The following is a 20,472-nucleotide window of genomic DNA, read 5'->3' on the forward strand; positions in this document are numbered from 1 at the left end:
GGTCTTCTTTTCTTAGGGGAATGATATGGACTCCCTAGGGCCTGTCCCTCCTTGTCAGATCCCTTGGAGGAGATCTCCCCCACCGGCCCTATTCAACTCTCCCTCCAGTGCCCTGGGCCCCATGGGCAGTCCTGGGAAATGTGTGTCCCAGGCAAGAAGGGGCCCATCTTCTCATTACCTGGGTAAGGGAAGCGAAACCAAGGAGCCTGGCTCAGGACGTTGGCTTTGGTGTCGGTGCGGGCCAGGTACCCATAGGCTGTGGGGTCCGCGGGGAGGGCATTGGTCACCGTGAGCACAAAGCAGAGGAACCATGAGATGCAGAGGGCCAGCAGCACCTGCCAGAAGGAGCCATCCTTCACTGCTGGGTTTCACCCCCTGCCCAGGTCAACAACCTCCCAGAGGGGTGGGGCAAAGGAGGGAGTTCAGGAAAGCTCTTTGGAATAAAGAAGTGTTGGGTTACTCACCCTTCCAGTGACAACAGGAATCTGGTGTGTCAGTGGATAATTAACACATTAAAGGAACGTAGAAAATAAACTATGGGGAGACCTTGTGTCAAACGTAGGTGGAAATGTCTGGTAAAGCGGGCACAGCCGAGTTCAGAAGGATTACCATCTGGCTCCCTTTCCACTGTTTGTTGGTCACATGACCTTGGGTCAAACTCTCTGAGCCTCAGTTTCCTCCTCTGTACAGTGGAATGACCACCACTGCTCTGCAGAGCCTAGAGCAAAATTTCTTCAAGTAGAATCCTCAGATACATTGATTTTTTTTCTCTTGTGGCAGGACCCAAGAAATCTGTATTTTTAACAGCGTCCCCAGGTGATCTGATGCATATTGAATTTTAGAACCACTGGCCTACAGTGTTGTTGAAGGAGCAATAAGATCATTGTGTGGAAGGATCTTTTTACAACGTGAAATGTAGTTTACAGTTGAATGAAACCTGCAAACATATTTGTGTGGTTGACAGCTACACATACTTGACTGTGTGGTTCAAGAGAGAATTCAACAGGGAAGGCTCTGAAAAGGGAGATGCCGTCCTCATCCCAGGGTATATGGACTACCCATAGGCCACAGGGAAAGAACCAGATCTAAGCAACTTGGCCCTTAGTTTTGTGTAATTAGTGGTGATCCTGGTTGTGTCTTCCAGAACCTTGCTATGAGGACAGCCCAGGGAACATGAGAAGGCTGTCCCACACTGGTGCCCAGAGCAGCGACCTAGGGCAGGGTTCTCTGCTCCTGGGAGAGAACACTGAGGGAAGGCGTTGGACGGCATTCCACCCATGGTCAGGAAGCGCCCCATAGGCCACAGGCCTCCTCTCGGCCTCCTTCTCCTTCTCCGGTCATTGAGGAGAGGCCACTGAAGGTGAGAGAGCATTTGTTTTGGGGGCTTTCTGGGAGTGCCAGAGGCTGTGCCTCACTCTCCAGGTGAGTCAACTCAGAATGGAAGGGGGAGGGGAGTGCTGCTTACAGGGAAGACCTGAAACAGGTAGAACTTAGAGGTGAAACCCGTCCTCTCTCGTCCATAAATGGGCACGGGCACCACGACGTTTTTCAGGAACTGAGAAAACAGCACGATGAGGAAGATGGTCCTGAAACAGAAACAAACCACACCCAACTCAGGGGCTCAGCCTGAGTGAGGGTCCAGAATGCTGGGCCACCACGTATCTCTGGGATTGGGAGCAGTAGCCAAGCTGGGAGGGCCCCCATCTAGACCCTGCTTTGCAGCACAGGCAGAATCCTGCCACCTCTGAAAAAGTGGGCTGCTGCCTTTCAGAAGCTGCTGGTGGCTGAGGAGGAGGAGTGGGAGGGGAGGCTGTTATTCCTTGGAGATCAGCAGCTGGATGGATCCAGCAGATGGAGCCAATGAGCCCAGACTCAGAGAACATTTCTCCCAGGTTCTTCTGCAGGTCCTTGTGGTCAGACCACAGCAGGCAGAGAGAATGACAGTGTCCAGTGTCATCCCCAAGTCCCTTCGATGCTCTCTTTAAATGCTTCAGACCTCTTTTTCCAGGAAGCCTTCCTGATCCTCCCAGCTGGCTGTCCTCACCCCTCCCCTGAACATGCATGACATTCTGTAACTCTCATCACTGTCTCCTGATGTCATAGGTACTTGGATCCAAGTCTTGTCTCTCTCCCAGACACTACAAGATGCTTGACAGCTGAAGTCATGTCTTTGCAGCCTTCCCAGAGGCCAGAAGTTTACAAACATTCCCTCAATGAAAACCTAGTAGTCAGGGGAACAGTAGTATCAGCTTTCTGTGAACACTACACTAAGTATTCTTATACACTGGCTGCGATGATCTCATTATCTGTAAGCACTAATAATGGAATAAACAGTAAGAGTAATAGAAGTACCAATTTTCCTGCTTTTTAAGTTATCGTAATGTTCATGCAAGTATTTCTAAACCACAAGAGTTTGCCAATATCCAGGACTCTTATTCTTCTTACTGGGTAACCTTCCACCAAAGAGAACTTAGATGGCGCTCCCTCCCCAGAGAGTACTTACACGGCGGCAATCCCCCAGTGGCTCCCAGCATTATTCCCTGCAGAATGGAAGAGAGGCAGGGCCACCAGGGAGATGGTCGGAGCAATGGTCAAGGGGCCAATGAAGCGCATGAGAAAACCGATGAGGCCTGAGAAGCCCACTAGAATCTGGACACAGGAAGCGACCATGATGGCGCCCTGCAACTGAAGAGGAAGAGTGCAGCTCAGGCACCTCAAAGCTTGCAGCAGGACTGTGGGCCTCAGCCCAGCCCAGGCCCCGAGAACAGGCCCCGCTGCTGCAGCCCACCTCTAAATCTGGTCACCCCTGGGTGGTGCATTCAGAGGCAGTGCAGAGGCAAAGCTGGACCCTGAAGGAACTGAGGAAAGAAGAGCTCTGATCTCTCTCCTTTCTCCAGTTCTGGATTTCCAACCAGCTGTTGGACACTTTCACTTAATAGGAAGGTTTTCAGGGCGTAGCCTTCAACATTATTGATTGATCATAGTGATGATGGTGATGCTTGTAAAGCAGCGTCACTCAGCAGTGTATTGGATATGTTGCTGCTTCACTTTTCTCTGTTTTCCCACTTTCTATTGCAGGGGTTGGCCCTTTTTTTTCTGTAAAGCACCAGATAGTGAACATTTTAGGCTTTGTGGGTCATATGGGCTCTGTCATACTTTTCCAGACAGGAAGTGAACAAATGAGCCTAGCTGTATTCCAATAAAACTTCATTTATATGCACTGAAATTTGAATTTCATATTCTTTTGACTTGTCATGAAATATTCTTCATTTGATTTTTTCAACCATTTAAAATATAAAACCGTTTTTAGCTTGTGGCCTTTACAAAGACAGGCACCTGGCCAGATTTGGTTCCTGGACTGTGGTTTGCCAACCCCCGATATCTTGGACTGAAGGAGTTTGCTTTACTTCTCCTTTTTTACTTTACTGGTTTGGATGTTATACATTCTATTTTATCCCTAAAAACTTTCTTTGCTTTGAAGTATGCTCATTCTGAAAGTAATTTAGTGACTTCCACTTTCTTGCGATTAGCATTAGCATCGTATATCTTTCTCCATCCCTTTACTTTTAATCCATCTGAGTCTTTCTAATTAAAATGGGTTTCTTGTAGACAACATATAGTTAGGTCTTGTTTTTGGATCCTCTCTGACAGTCTCGGCCTTTTAATCAATGCATTTAGACCATTGATATTCAAAATGACTATTGAAATAGTTGGATTAATATCTACTGTATTCGTTACTCTTTTTTATTTGTTGCCCTTGTTCTTTGTTCCTATTTCTATCTTCCAATCTTTTGCTGCCTTTTGTGGTTTTAAATGAGTATTTTATATGATCCCGTTTTCTCTCCTTTCTTAGCATATCAGTTATACTTCCCTTTTTTTACTTTTTAGTGGTTGCCCTAGAGTTTGCCATATATATTTACAGCTAATCCTAGTCCACTTGCAAATAACATTACACCACTTCATGGGTAGTGTGAGTACCTTATAATAACAAAGTAGTCCTGATTTCTCCCTCCCATCCCTTGCATCATTGCTGTCATTTCTTTCACTTATCTATAAGCACATATAAGTATATAAATAAAAACCACCATGATACTGGAAGGTGAAGTGTAAATTGGTCTAATGTGTTGAAAACTGAACTTACCATCTCCTCTCATGGTTTTCTTCTTTTTCTGCCAACACCATTTCCTTAAAATAGAATCATTGTTCACTTTTAACTCTCGTTTATTTCTTATATCCCAGTAATTAATGACATTCCTATTGGTCATGTATTCGCATCACTTTCATCTGTGGCTGGCATTGTGATGTACAATTAGCCTGCCAGCATCAGTGATTTCAATCCTTGAGATGTGTGTGGAAAAATATAACTCAGCAAAGTATGGAGAATCTACGTTAAATTCCAATAGACTGGCTCAGTGAATTTACGCAATCAATCAATCAATTAATAAAATGCGGTTGAGACTCATAAGAACTTTTTTCTCTTGTTTACAGCACTGGAGAAATCACTGGACCAGCAGGGGGAGCTGGAAACCACAGATGAGACTCCAGGTTTGGGCTCACTGTTGGATACTAGGAGGTGATGTGGGAAAAAGTACTAGAGACGACTGTCTGGATGCAGGCAAGAGGAAGCCCCACCCCACGCCCAGGGTCTTAGAGCAGGGCTTGGTGAATCTCTTCTATAAAAGGCCAGAGAGTAAGTCTTTCAGAATTTGTAGGCCATATGTGGTTTCTATCACATAGTCTTTTTTCAAACAACCTTCTAAAATGTAAAAACCATTCTTAGTTGGGAGTAAAGATACAGAACACAGGCTGGATTTGGTCCCAGAAGCATAGTTTGCTGACTTCTGCTTTAGAGGACTGCATGTATCACAAAACAAACGTAAACAGACAGTGTATTAAAGGAAATATGGATGTGTCTGTCCCTGGGGATGCCGTGCTCAATGCAGGTGCAACGCGGCCCGTATCCCTCAACATCCTCTCTCACTACTAATACTGTTCGAGCCCCAGGGAAATTCTTTCCCGTAACTCTTGCCCAGTGTCCTCAGAACACAAGGTAACTGCTTCTGAATGTGGTGAAGGTTGATGCCATTGCAGAGGTGGAGGCAGACACTTCATTAGAACACAGGGAGGATTGAGCAGTATGAGTACTTAGGTAGGAGAAGAGACAAATCACTGTGTCAGATCTTTCTTCTTGGATAGTATGAAGGTAACAGATTCTTACCTAAGGAATTATAGTTCTCAGGAGGTGAGGGAAAAGGAAATCCCGCCCCTGGCATCTAGCAGAGCAGGTTAAGGCAACCCTGCTTCTCATTCTTTGCTTAGTTTTAATTTGGATTTACCAAAGCCAAGTACAGGCTTCCTGGGGGACAGAAAAAAACAAACAAAAAGAACCCTCCACAAACCGCATGTGTTCTGTGATTCATTCTATGATGATGTAGTAACAGGAGGCTGCACTGAAGAAGTACATCCTGATTTGGAAAAGGTGGTGCAACACACAACATTCTGAGATTGGCCAATGCACCTGGCAAAAATCCAGGGCCCGCCAGCTTGACAAGTGAAATTCTTAAGTATATCTTGATCTGGAACTACATGGAAAAGTTCTTTAAAGATTAAAAAGCCCTGTTAATTCTGGTCCACTCTGAGAGAAGAAGGAAGCACAAGAGCTTGATGAGATTATTGAAGTTCACCCACATCTGGGTGCCCTTTTGGACTTTATGTCAGAGCACAGGCACATGTAAAACGCTGTTTTGGAGAGGGAAGAACAGCAGAAGGTTCTGGCTGAGATTCACAAGTTCTGGCTCAGACTGGTCTACTGTGTCCTTATAAGCACAGTGCTCCCTGAGGATTCAGAAGTGTTGGTAGTGGAGTCCACGCTGAATGAGGACTGACCCGGATAGAAGCCGGGGTCTTCAGCTCTGCTTTGAGGCTTTTGGTGCGGATGTGGCCTGGAGCAGCTAACCCACACTCTCCCTTTGAAAGATCATTGGTAACTAGTCTGCTACTGGGCAATGTTTGGAATTAGCCCACTACTGAATGGTACCAAATAACTCCTAGGTCAGAGATCCCAATCATATCTTGAGTGATGTCAGAAAGACATTCCAATAAGGAAGGGGCTGATCCACAAAATTTGCTGATTCAAGGGAAATAGCTATAGTTAGGAAAAGAAAAGGCAGTTACACAGGGGTTACATAGGATCCATAAGCAAGTGACAGTCCCCTCTCCCCTGGGGTGGACACTACCTCACAAGATAACTCGAGCAACACAGACTTGGATCCCACTATGTGAGTCTTTGAGTTCAAAAAGCACTGGTTGGAATCTTGCTAAAGGTGCTGCTCAGCTGGCTGAGAAAGATGGAGACTGGAAGAGTATAACGTTTCAACAGAAGGACTTTGATGGAAGAAGTAAGGCATGTCTAAATCCAGCCAGTGGACTGACTTACGTGTGATGTGACTGACCGCACACACAAATACCTGGAATTATCCCTATGTGATTATACAGATTCGTGGGCTGTGGCCGATGGACTAGCAGTGTGGTCTGGCAAGTGGATCATAGAAAACTCTATTGAAATTTCACCTTTTGTGGGACAGGACTTTCTAGTCAAATCTCCAATACTGGTGGTTCTTGTTGATGCCCCCAAGTCTTAAAAAGAGGAGGTAAGTATGATTTTGAATGTAGTCACTAGGGCCCATGAGATGACACCTTGGGCCACAAGCCGCGTGCACTCACTCACAAACACATGTTGTTGTGGACTCACAAACAGCATAATCCTCATCTCCATGTGAAATCACTTGTGCTGCCCAGGATGATCCCGATTGGCAACAGCAGTGGGCACATGTGCCTTTGGTGGGAGAATATGAGGATATATGGCCAGAGAGCTGGCAGGCTGCTATACTGGACATTTCACAGAGCATGGGAGGTTTTAATATCTTTTTAAGCTGGTATTGACAGTGTTTCTGGTCTGAGCTTTGCCTATTCTGCAGCTGAAGCCCTGGGCCAGACTGCTGTAGAAGACTGGTGGCCTAGATTGCCAACCAAATGAATATCAACTTATATATCTAACAGCTTAAGGATCACTTTTCACAGCCTGAAAAGGACAGGAGTAGACCAAGAAATACAACATCAAGTGATCTTTTCATGTTTCATATCACTTCACAAAAGCAGTGAAATTATTGCAAAATTAGAATGTGCTTGAGGCAACAAAATGTGCGTGACAAAGGCACGGAAGGCTGGCTTTCCAGGCTGGGATGGTGTGAGATCACACTAAACATGGGGCACGAAAGTGAGTCACCAGTAGAGCAGTTTCTAAAGGACAGGTTGAGAAATGAGAGAGTATAGAAGCCTTATTTTCCCAAGACTGGGGATTTTTCTTTCATGTTCCCTAGGATGGAAATAATAGAAATCACTTTAATTTGACTTGTTGGATTCCTGATGGTATTAATGGGCCAGACTGGAACATCTGGTGTTATCAGGACGCATCTTAACCAGTGGAGAGGATCCAGTGATAATATACTTATTAAATAATCGGAAAGTACCTTGGAGAAGGACATACAGGAGGGTTTAACAGTGTTACTTTTGCTGCCCACTGTTTAAAGGATAGCCGAGAATGACTCACAATCTCCTCCTCCAACAGGAGCAAGGGAATGGGCTAAGAAGGGCTCCCAAGGGGCAAAAAGAAAGATGGCGGCAGAAAGAACTGGAGTCACCAGACAAATTACTGTATCAGATAATGCTCCTTTGCCCTTTACATTTAAAATAAGTTGGAAATAAGGAAATGATTTCTTAGCAATATTTCTAGATACATCTTCAGTCTTGGATGAGGGATGCTAGCACCAGAGTTGATTCTACCAAACTGAAGCACATCTGATAAAACTGGACTCAGAGTACACTGGGCTGTACTGGATGGACATTGAGGAAAGAACATTGTAAAAGTGGCCAATTCGTGCTGTGATGCTGGCATATTAGGATGTAGTCTGTTTGACTTTTGTTTAAGATTAAGATTGGTCATGACTTTTGTTTAAGATTAAGATTGGTCATGAACTAAATATGAAATATGTGAGCGTTTCCAAGTAAACCTATTTTCACTTTCCATCCATTCAACCCCAGCAGCCCCAATCCCTCTCTTGCTCATCATCCTGTTTTATTTTCTTCATTGCACTTATAACTCCCTGAGATTTTCCTTTTCTATTTGCGTTTTGGAGTATTTGTCTCTCCCTCCCACTCCGCCCCACCGCATACACACATTAGAATGTTAGCTCAACGAGGGCAGGTTCCTTGTCTGACTTAGCTACAGCAGTATCTCAAAGCCTGGAATCTTGCCCAGCAGTGAGTTGAACAATGAATGTTGAACAAATGAGTCAACTCGGGAGCCCCTGTTGAGTACCCTCCATTCCTCCCACCCACCTCCCTTGCCCCATTACCTCTCGGATCCTCTTCTGCCATTCCTCTGTGAATTCAGGAGAGCTGGTGTTCACCTGGCTGGCACTGAGTGTCCACTCGGGGCACTTCCAGGCAGGAAGGGAGAGCATGGCCAGGGAGGGTCCCACAAAACCAAATGTCCCTCCCTGGAGAATGGGCAGCCTGGAGGAGGGGAAATGATGCAGTTACCCATAAGATTCTTCAGTACGAGTCTGTCACTGGCCTCAATGGGGGCTTTTTAATCCCAAGTCCTCCCTCAGTTTCCAGGCAACACATGACCCCTGTTATTCTCAGTTTACAAAGAACTCCTGCCAAGCTCCAAGTCAGACCCATGAACTCTCCTAAACTTTGGACTGGTAGGAGAGGTGGGGAGGGGAAAGACAAGCAGACCTAACCCCAGTCCTGGAGATGCAAGCCCAGGAAGAGAGAGTTAGGTGCTGGGAAAAGATCTGGAGACAGCACAGAGCTCAGTGAACACAGTTAGTGGGTGCCATTGTCTTCCCCAGTACCAGAGAATCTTCTCTGGACCCAGGATCAAAGCATAGCTCACAGATGTGGAGTTCTCCCACTGATAAGAGATGCACAGCCTAGAGTCTGGGTTGCCAGATTCCTTTGTGTCTTCAAATTGAACAGCAGTCCCAGACCTCTACCTTCTGGCTCCTTTTTACGCATAGACAGAAGAGGATTGAGGTCATTATCAGGGCGTGTCCCCCATCCAAACCCTTTTCACTCCTGATCGGTATCTAACTTTGGCCTGTGTAAGAACTTCTAGCAGTGCTTCCCTGCCTTGTCTTCCCTTCAGGGTGAACACAGCCTGACAGTCAACCTCCAACAATCCTGTCTTACTAGAGTGTCAGAAAGTATGAAGTCTGCCAGCCCTGGACATTAGAATTTGAGTGGGGGAAGGGAGTGGAACAGAGAAATTCTAGCCTCTTGATTGCATTTGTTACTATGGCCCTTCTTGGTCAGGTACTTTTTCTTGTTTTTTTTTTTTTTTTTGATGAGGAAGTGTAGTCCTGAGCTAACATCTGTTGCCAGTCTTCCTCTAATTTGTATGTGGGATGCTGACACAGCATGGCTTGATGAGCAGTGTGTAGGTCTGCACCCAGGATCTGAACCCACACACCACAAGCCCTGAAGCAGAGTACTCAAACTTAACCACTACACCACTGGGCCGGCCTCCAGGTACTTTTTCTTTACAGTACTAGCAGGGTATTTTTGAACTCAGGATTCTACGAAGACAGCTTCAAGGATTATTCTTAAGAATGACTGAACACATATTATGTAATAAAACATAAAGTGTACGGAAAACTTTTGCTGCCTAAGTGGCCTTTGTATCCTGGCTGAAGACTGGGATCGGCGATGCCTGGGCATCACCCTCAGACAAGTTCAAGGGCTTGTCTAGGAGTGCGCCCAGGCATGGGGAGTGCACAAAGATCTGGGTGAGGCCAGTGTGCAGCCAGGGCTGAGAACAACTGATCTAGATTTGTAAATCTAGACCCATAATGCTCCAAGATGGAATGGAATACACTGCACACACAGGGCAGGAACACACGGGTGGTGGTATGAGTATGTGTGAGTAACTTTTTTAATTTAAAAATTATGAATGTGAGTATCTTGACAGAGAAGGAAAACATGCTATATGTATATCATTGCAAAATGCCTTTTGAGCTTTTAAAATGAACATAGAATTCTTTGTATAAGGGTATAACCAGAGAGTACATAATATAGGACTTGTGTTTAATTTTTAGCTATAATTCTGTATACACATTTCATTCATTCAATAGATGTTTATTGAGGATCTCCTGTGTGGCAGACACTGCGCACCAGGTATTGGAGATTTCATGGTGAGTGAGACAAAACTCCCACTTCTATTCTAGGTACACATTTCTCTGTTAGCGCTCGTACTAACAAACTAACCATTTATAGTAACTGACTCTCAGGGATTGCTTTAAACACCTTAGGATTATGCTTACAAACACTCCACCGTGTTAGTATGCCACCACTGCCTCAGCCATTTCAGTATTACTGGGTTCCATGAGGGCAGGGATTCATTATTTTTCTTTTCCATCCCTCCAGCACTGAGCCTGGTGTCACAAAAACCCTACCAGCATCGGGTTTTATTTTATTTTGTTCTTTTAGTTTAATAGGCATGTAATGAAACCCTAATAAATGTGAATTTCCATTTCATTAAGTCATAAAGGACGTGTACTCATTCATGTGATTTCATGTCTGTTTTTCCTGCCTATAATCAATCTATTTATGACATAGAATTTGGATACTGTTGAAACATTTCTAATAATTCTTTTTGGTGAGGAAGTTTGTCGCTGAGCTAACATCTGTGCCAGTGTTCCTCTATTTTGTACTTGGGACGCTGCCACAGCATGGCTTGATGAGCAGTGCGTAGTTCCCTGCCCAGGATCTGAACCCACGTACTTTGGCTGCTGAAGCAGAGCGTGTGAACTTAGCCACTATGCCACAGGGCTGGCCCCTGTAATAATTCTTCACTTATGATAGTGAGCTTTATTTACATTTTTAAAAAATGTTTTCTCTTATTGTATGCAGGAATTCATCCCTAACTCAGAAATTATTTAAGGGAATATTTCAAAATTTTTAAGTAGTTGAGCACTTTTCTAACTCTGTTCTTCCGAGATTATTACACGTGGTTGGGACATGTGATACTGACTTTCTGCCTTTTTTGGATTGCTGAATACCTTTTATGTTCAAGAGTAAGATGAATTTTTTTCCATTTTCTTCAGTGTATTATCATGTCCTACCTTTAGATTCACACAATGTATCAATAAATTCTTCCCCCATTATTCTACACTCAGAACTTCCAATTCCATTCATTCTTCTCTCTCTCCCCACCTCATTTCATTAGCATTCCCATTTCTTTCCCATAACTTCTTATTGGTACCCTTTTTATTGATAGATAGGTAGGTAGGTAGGTAGATAGATAATTGATAGATATATAGATAGATAGATCTACATGTATTTCCTGCATTTCTGTTAGGTGTTCCATTATACACTTTGCTGGTACATGTTTGGGATATATGCACTCAGTATCATGACTAGGCTTTCGTTGTTCAGCATATCTCTTACCTTTTAAGATGACCTTAATGTATATCTCGGTGCTCTTTTAAATTTCATATTAATTTCATCTGCTACCATGATGGCAACTCCTTTTTAATTTGCCCATGAATATGATTCACTGTTATTATACGTGTGCCTTCTGACTTAAATGTCTCTCTTGTAAACCATAGACCGTTCATTAAAACAACTCAATATGTTAGAGCTAGAAGAGTCCTTTGAAATGTATCCAGCCTGGCCTTGTCATTTTATAGATAGGAGATCTGGGGCCCAAAGTCATAGAGTTAACCAGGACAAGTGCTTGGGTCTCCTCACTCTTCATCACTCACCTGTGACACCGATTAAGAGCATGGCATAGACCAAAGGCAAGATTGAATCTCACTCTACCTTATCAGTGTGTGACTTAGGCTTGTTGCCTAACTTCTGCAAACCTCAGTGTCCTCTTTGATAAAATAAAGGTAGTAGTAATCTCCCCAAGGAGTAGCTGTGAAGAAAAAATATATGTAAATGCTTAGCCCCAGGGACACATTTCTGTGGTTTTGCCAACCTCAAATACTAATCCTATCAGTCTTTTAGGATATTTTCCTGAGACTGCAGATTTTGACATTTTACCTCTTCTTAGAAAACATGCAAGTCATTGTTGTAAAGGAAAATGGTGGAGAGTTTTACACTGGGGCATAGAAGAGCTCAATAAATAGCAATAATTGTCATTATTATTCCCTCTGAAATGTGTGGGTACGTCCTGAGAAGGTAGTGCACATCAGCACGTTTTCTTAATGTTTCCTCTAAATAGCAGATGTTACCGTGTGGGCCTGTTTCTTACTGTTGTTTGGCATTCCTATTTCTTGCATGTTGGTTCTCTAAGTTTTGTTTTCTATGATCCTTGTTTTCTTTTGTGTTGTTGGAATCCATGTGCTTGGGCTGGTCCAAGGCTGGGTCTCTGCATCAATTACCCCTTGCTCTGTGGCATCCACTCAGCCCTCAGGTAGCACAGCCTCACCTGCACAGCTCTGCACAGCTTTCACTTGACTCCTCGGTGTTATTTCTTCTGTTCTAGTTCTTTAGTAGGCAGTGTCTGTCTACTTTTGGGGCTCATGTGAATATTTAAGGGTTAATGTCTGATGCATGGCTCTCTTCATGTGATGTCACAACATGTGTCAACTGGGATGGAGTTGCTTTTATTGGATCTACTAATTATTTTGAAGCTTCTCATTCTAGTATTGTTGTTGAATCGATTTCCAGTCCTCTCTCACTGTCTCTGTTTCTTTTTGTTTGTTAGATTTTTTTGGAGGAAGTGCTCTAATAATGTCCCACAAGTCCCAACATGATATGTATTAACTTTAGCTATTGATTTACACTTCATCTTGTTCCAAATAGGATTTACAAGGACTTACAAATATGTTATGATACACTAGGGACCTGTCACTCTATCCTCAGACCTTCTAATTTCATTTTCCACCTATTCCTTCTCCCTCTCCCTACCCCATCTCACCCACAGCCAGCCTCATAAACCCTTATAGAAAAAGCCATTCTTGGCTCAGATGGATTGAGATCTGGGTGCAAATCTCCACTGCCACCATGACAACATCCCATAGAAAACATGGGCAGACTCTCTCTGTCCATCCTACTTGTCTCTTCACCCATCACCATCTCATCTGTTGGCTTAAGTACAAAGAAGAGAAAACTCTCTGCCATTTTCCTTTACGACAATCACTTGCATGTTTTCTAAGAAGAGGTAAAATGTCAAAATCTGTAGTCTCGGGAAGGTATCCTAAAAGTCTGACAGGATTGGTATTTTACGTTGGCAAAACCACAGAAATGTGTCCCTGGGGGTAGTATTAACATCTAGGTTTATACAGTCTTTACAAACCTACACAGTGTCTTCCTATCATCATCTCAAGAGTACTTCAGGGTGGGTAGGGCGATATCAGAGGAAACTGATGCTGGGGGGAAGCTAGTGGCAGGGTTCAGCTGAGAAGTGGGGGAGCCCTGATCAGAAAATCTGTGTCATGGGGCCAAATTACAACAGTGTGTTTGTTATAAGGACAACTGACAACAGGACTTGTGGTAAGAACAATATACGTGAAGGGTTTATGCTGATGATCAGGTGGGACATTTTTCTCCTCTCTCGGTAGTCTCATTTTGTCCCATAAAACAGGAATATCTAACCTTTTGAAAGTATTGGGAAAGTAAGCATCAACCCTTCTCTCTGAGCTCACATGTACCTTGTTAAAGAAAATATTACTCGTGACACTTATTAAAGATATTAAGGCCAGTTTTATTCAAGGAGAGAGGCACTACAATGGGTTTTTGTGGTGGGAGAGATCAGACTTAACTCCCCATACAAGGAAAAGTGGAGATTTATAGCCAAGGAGCAGGGTGGGGGTCAGTGGATGGAAAATTGCTAATAGGAAGTCTACTGGATTTAGTAACAGGGTGGTCATAGTCGATCTTGTATGTTAGACACTGTGACTAGATAGACCTCTCCCAAATGTTAAATAGACAGAAAACCCAGCATCACTTGGGCCTGTAAAAAATCCTGCAGAGAAGGAAGAAGGGGAGAGGCGACTTTGGACTTCTTAAAATCACATTGGAAACTAGAAGACAATGCAGCATTGCTTTCAAAATTCTGAAAGAAAATTATTTCCAACCTAAAATTCTATACCCAGCCAAGCTATCAATTAAGTGAGAGTAGAATCAAGACATTTTCACTTATGCAAAGTCTTACAAAATTTACTTCCCATGTACGGTCTCTCAGGATACTACTAGATAATTGTGTTCCACCAAAGAAAGACAAAGATGCAGGAACAAGAGATCTCGACTTGAGAACTGACATGCAGGGGATTCCCAGGATAAGGGTGAAGAGGCATTCAGGATGACAGCTGAGCACCAGGCATAGACAGCAACCATTCCAGGTTGCAGCAAGTCAGAGGGCTCCAGGAGACAGTTCATCAAGAACATGAAGCTGATAGACTGTGTGATGTGAATGAAATTATTAAGAAGAGATTTAGACAACAGGCAGAGAGTTTAGAGTTGAATTAGAAATAAGTACATAGAAAATTAAGTATGTTAAAAACAAGAAAGATATTAGCTCCAGGGTAAACATAAAGTTGAGCAGGACAGGAACTTTGTGATTCAGTTCTGAATAGCATCATAGTCATAACGTAAGCCCTGAATATTGATCTGCGCTGGGAGCGTGGGCAAATAGGAGGATGGGAAGTGTGCTTGTATGTGATGGGGGGGCGGCTGTGAGAGAAAAAGTAATTACAGTCATCCATATTGGCACCTCAATCAGTAATGCCTAGAATAGAAGCATATTAGTTAGAGACTTGGAGAAAAATGTGTAAATAATCAGCTTGGAGGGATGAGAGTGCTTGCCTCTGCCTAGAAGAAAAGGGGGATAAGATCTCTGGTGGGGAGGGGAAGCCTGTCATTTTGTCTTCTTTAAACCCATCACTACCCACTGTCCTGAGTGTGCCTTTCACACCTGCCCCCAACCTGGTGGTCGACTGGGTGCCACTGCTCCAGTCCTTCCTTCTGTTCTGCGCCAAAGACGTCCATGCTTGCCCCCCTCCTTTTTTGTTTGCAGGGAAAGATTCGCCCTGAGCTAACATCTGTTGCCAGTCTTCCTCTTTTGTTTTTGCTCTCCAAAGCCCCAGTACATGGTTGTATATACTAGTTGTAAGTCTTTCTAGTTCTTCTATATGAGCTGCCATCACAGAACAGCAACTGACAGATAGGTGATGGTGTGGTTCCACAACCCGGAAGCAAACCCAGGCCGCTGAAGTGGTGAGCACCGAACTTTAACCAGTAGGCCATCAAGGCTGACTCTGCCATTTTTTGTTTTTAAGGGCTTTAATGCTAATAATTACAGGGAAACAAAGATAAAAGCAGGTGAGGTGACAAAGATTGAAGAATCTCAGAAACTTCTCAAGGCTTCTCAAGGCTTCGGCCTTGAATCATAGTCCCAGACCCCCTTCTAAGATGGTAATGGGCAGCCAACTGGACTTTGGCTCTCAGGCACAGATTCAAAGAGTGTGGCTCATGAAATACACCCTGATACTTTTCTAAAAACACATTTTAAGTGGTGTTTATTTTTCCTAGTTATAAAGTAACACGTGGACTTTGAAGGAAAATAAGTGGCAAATAAAGAAAAATATAAAGAATAAATTTAAGTCACGATAATTCTACAACCAGAAATAACCATTAACATTTTGTTCTAGTCTTTTTTTATCTTTAACTAGATAAATTTTATTAGCACACATATAATAATACCTTTCATATATAATGTATACCACCCAGAAATAATCTTTAACATTTCTTTCCGTCTTCTTTCTGTCTTTAACTAGATAAATGATTGTCAGTACCCATAAAATTTATACCTCTCATAATTATGAATTACATTGGTCACTATTACAACAGTGAAATCCTTGAAACAACTTAAATGTCCTTTAATAAGAAATGGTTAAATAAGCTAGAATATATTGATATATTCTAGAATATGGAATACTAAGTGATCATTTTTTAAAAAGTGCTATTGCAGAAATGTGTTTATTGAAATGGAAAGATATTTATAATGCATTGCATATGTTTATAAAAGGGGGAGGAGTGGTTTTTACCACAATTGAATTTTTTTTAATTGTTAAAAAAGGAAGGGAAGGTCAAAATTTTGTGTGTGGTACAATCCTTTTCTCGATGTGAAAAATAAATTTTCTGTACTGAGCTAACTACTTAATGTGCATTATCTAATTTAATTCTCAAGGATTTGAAAAAATTCAAAAACAGGTCCTCTTCACAGAAACATGAAAACTACGAGAGAAAATAAATGCAAATATTGTCAGGGGTAGAAAGGAGAGGGAGCATTAAGTCTCCCTAGGCAGGGCAATATGCCCTGAGCACCCAGGAACCTGGAGGGGATGAGGCGGAACAGGAACCGGCAACCCTGAGGAGGTTTGGGGTTGGGCCATGTGGAGTTTGGGGGGTTTGTGGGTAAACGGGGAAGAGGTCCACAGGTGGGGACAGATGCATCTGGAGCTTGAGTTGCTGGAATCCAACCTCACCTCTGACATCATTTTGATGTTCCCTTCTTGGAGTGAATCCAATGAGTGGGCAAAAGATAACGTCAGAGGAACTTTTCTTTGAAATAGGTCAGGATGGGGAGCAGAGCCTCAGGAATGTAGGATGGGACTGATGAATTCTTCTTGAATTTAAAAGGGTCACTGTGTTGTGAGAAATCCTGGGCACGCCAAGAGCCCCACCTACTTCACTCTTGGACAAAGAGCACTTGTTCATCTTTTGCCTGGGCTCTTTACACCAAGCAGGTCAGGACCTGCTAAACTGTGGAAAAGCCCATCATGGGCCTTCCCTGTAGATATCTACCCAACTTAAACCCACAGGAAGCAGAAGCACCAGCGTCCTCTTTGGGACACATCAACCCCCTCTCCCTCCTCTGATGTGACTGATCACCAGGTCACTCTTCTACCCCAATGGCCACCACTGTTCCTGCTCCGACCGGAGCTCCAATGGCTCATCGGGTGACCTAGCTGTCAACAGGGCAGGAGCAAGGTGGCTGCACACCTCTGGTGATGGGCATGGCCTTTCTGCATAACCAGGGACAGGCGCAGAGCTAGGGCAGGGCAGGGCTGGGCCTGCAGGGAATTTGGTGGGTGAAAAGGACAAAGGCCAGGGCTGACTCAGGCAAAACTGTATGCAAGCAAACATAAGGCATCTGAGTGCACTTTGTGGCAGGAGTACTTGCTCCACACTTGAGATATTCCCAGGAACATGGAAAGGAAGTCATATCACATGGAATGACTCCAGAAAAACAAATTACCAGGTAAAAATCATGAATACTTCCAGAGATGGAGTTAAGACGCAGAATTGATTGCCTCTTATCATTCCTTTTTGATTATTTAACACAGTTTTAAGTACTAAGACCTGCTGAAATCTTATTGCGACTGCAGTGTTTTATTTCTAATCTAGAAAAGTACACCATAAAATCCTGGTTAGCAGATAATCAACAACCAAATCTACTCGGCCTTTGATTCATAAGCTGTCAGTTAGGTTTTACCATCTATAATATCTTAGGCAGTTACTCATCAGTATGTGAAAGGGAAGCCCATTTTGACGGGTGGAACCAAACTCAAGTGTATTCCTGTCACCACTTTAGTCTAATGACATTACCATGACTTTATTTCCCTCTTTCTTTCCATGTTTAATTAGGGTGTAAGTTCTTTGAACCCTAGCTCCTGATTAGTTTGTGTTTCTCAAAGAACTTACCAGAAGGCTACCCCCACATGTACTATTACTACTGATTATCCACTTGAAACATGGCACTTCATCTTCTCTGTCACCATCATAGCTGTCCACAATATTAGAGATGTAAGGGACTTTTAGATATTATATAGTTCAACTCCTTCATCTGACAGATGAGAAAATTGAGCCTGAGAGAGGACCAATGACTTGCCCAAGTTCCCACAGCACAGACACCAGGACTGGAATTCAGGCCTCCAGTTTCCAAGCTCCAAGCTTTCCGTAATTATAATTAAAACCATTTTGGGTTTAAGGGGGAGGGGCTCCCCCATCCAGAAGAGCTTTGTGTTTGTAACTCTCCATAGGTCCCTGGCATGGCTAGGGGCTCCTGGGAATCCAGACAGTTTGCTGCAAGGCCTGACTCATGATCTTGCAGTGTCTGACATTCCAGGGGCCAATTCTGGGAAGGGGGCAGGGTCCTGGATTTTAGGAGCCTGAAAGACAGACCAGATCACACTCGGTACCTCTTTGAGTTCTTCATGAGGAATTTGGAGGAAATCTTGGCTCACAGAGATGGTGACAGAAGAAGAAGGAGAAGGGAAATAACCTGCCAAAGATGTAGGCACTAGTCTCCCACTCCTTGGCGGAGAATGGGAAAACTTAAGCACTGGCACAGCTCCTGGAAATGACTTGCGAAGGAAGCACCTTGTAAAGTGCCTTTGACTTGATTTAGCAAAAGACCATGGTAGGAATTAATATTCTCCTCTGGATGCTGCCTGAAGTCAGCCTGTCCTGGAAACAATGGGCCAACCGCCTATCAAGCTACACCTGTGTGGCTTGATTCAGATAATTGATAAAGAACAAATGGATATTAGTTTCTCCTGTCCAGTCATTTTCTCTTAACACAGGTCAGGCAGAAGCACACTGTAGGGAATGTTTTCCATTTTCCTCTGCAACTCCAGGGCTAAGCACAGGCCTGGTACAGGTTAGGTCAAAGGAGTGACAGTCACCTCACTTGCATGGCTCCTTCTAAAGGCCAGGGAGGGGCCCTGCAATGTGTTCACTAGCCATACACCTTCATAAAATTTGCACTAGTAAGAGGTTTCAGCCATAGTTGTCTGGAACTACTGTCTCTTTCCACTGCCACCTCCCTAACTTTAATCCTTGTATCAGATGCCATTTGAAAGGCTATGGGCACTTTTAGGATCTCGCTAAGTGGGAGTTGAGTCATGATTAATTTAGTTTGAGTGTAGTGGGATATATTTTGTGGTTCGAGATCACTAAACTGCCCATGTGTAGTTAATGTATTGCTGGCCATCTTGGGGCAATCATGGTTTCCAGCAACACTCTACTACCCACTGTGCCAGCTCATTCTACATCACGAAGGTGCAGGACCAGAGATTGAATTATGATATGAATGTGTCTTTTGGCACCCACCACTTGACATTTGTGGGTGGTAGGTGAGAAACAAGGTTAGAAATGTATGGAGTCAGAAGCTAGTCTGTGGCAAATTTGCCAACCATCAGATATGCAAAATTACCAGAGAAGGTCTAGTTCTCATTGATGTGCAGGCAAAATGGAAGTTTTCTCCTTTCAGGAATATACTTAATAATGCAACATATACAATAACAAATGCATTTAAAAAAATTGACAGGAATCATGTACCATAGAATTGGTCAGATGTTCTGTGTGTAGGGCACAAATCTACAGCAGAACTACAGTTTGTGTGTGAAGGCATGATACTGTGTCCCAACTAGCAGTCATACCAAACAGATTTGGACTGACTCCTGCTAGAGGAATGACTGAATTATCTTTCCTTCTCTCTGTGAAATGAAGAGGAGATTGAAGGGTATGCAACCACAAAACGTGGGGAAAAATGTATTACAGGGGACTGTGAGAAAGTTAAAGAATAAAAACTACCATGCTATGTTTTGGAATTTATGGTGTTTATCTGCTTTTAAGAATTTGTAATTTGTTGTGATTTTTTTCAATTTAATAGTATTCTCTTTTGTACATGATTTATATTCCAAATTTTCTCTTCTTTTCCTTAAAGGGGACACCAAAAACTGTATAAGCTTCAGGCTGAACAAAACCTGGGTCTGTCCTTGCACTAGATGCTTAAAAAATGTGAGAGGAAGAAGATACAGGACTAATAGATTTGGGGTGAGGGAGGTGAGCAGGAAAGGTCTGGAGGACTGACAGAGGAATTTGCTGAGAAGATGGTACCCAAGGGAGCCACTGTGTGGTGTGGAATCCAGGTGGGGCAGGGTGTGGTGGTGGAGAATGTGAAGAGAGGATGTGTGGAAATGAGGAGGGGAAGGTTCCAAAGACATGTTTTCCAGGCTTCATTCACAGTTTTGTCCAGGCCAGCTCCAGAGAAATAGGACTCCATTTCACTCAGGCTAATTTTAGCAGCTTACATATGAACATAAAAGACTAGATGGTTTAAAAAAAAAGTGACTCCACCAATCATCACAATTGATTATCTCAATAATACTGTAAGGGAGCAGGGCACATGTTATCATGAGCCTTTTCTGACAGATCCTAAACCACATATCTGGTTCAGTGAACGTCTGCTGTCTTGTCTACTCAGAACAGAACTTGTCTTCCCAAATGGGAGTTGCCATATTTGTTGCCCTGGTGGAGCCAGAGCTGGGCATTTGGCTTAAACTGGGCCAATCAGAGCTCTTCCCTGGAATTTTTAAAGTGTGAGACCAG

At 43.4% G+C, this 20,472-nt stretch overlaps 1 protein-coding gene and 1 pseudogene across 2 annotated transcripts in view; one reads left to right on the forward strand and one right to left on the reverse strand.

Moving 5' to 3' along the window:
* LOC101397583 (WD repeat-containing protein 91-like) overlaps positions 1-8,423 on the forward strand; it is a 50,994-nt pseudogene extending 42,571 nt beyond the window's left edge. Inside the window, exons 13-14 of the transcript XR_015552224.1 lie at positions 1,145-1,360; positions 4,489-8,423. The product of XR_015552224.1 is annotated as a WD repeat-containing protein 91-like (transcript). The remainder of the gene's footprint in view (positions 1-1,144; positions 1,361-4,488) is intronic.
* LOC101395853 (solute carrier family 23 member 1-like) overlaps positions 1-20,472 on the reverse strand; it is a 54,614-nt gene that overhangs the window by 23,175 nt on the left and 10,967 nt on the right. The window contains exons 4-7 of the mRNA XM_087431134.1: positions 8,415-8,574; positions 2,504-2,685; positions 1,466-1,586; positions 179-335 (exon numbers count right to left, since the gene is read on the reverse strand). Coding sequence (XP_087287260.1) covers positions 179-335; positions 1,466-1,586; positions 2,504-2,685; positions 8,415-8,574 — 620 coding nt within the window. The remainder of the gene's footprint in view (positions 1-178; positions 336-1,465; positions 1,587-2,503; positions 2,686-8,414; positions 8,575-20,472) is intronic.

This window comes from Ceratotherium simum, chromosome 1 (assembly GCF_057802395.1).
Source record: "Ceratotherium simum simum isolate JZ-2026a chromosome 1, ASM5780239v1, whole genome shotgun sequence".
Classification (NCBI taxonomy): domain Eukaryota; kingdom Metazoa; phylum Chordata; class Mammalia; order Perissodactyla; family Rhinocerotidae; genus Ceratotherium; species Ceratotherium simum.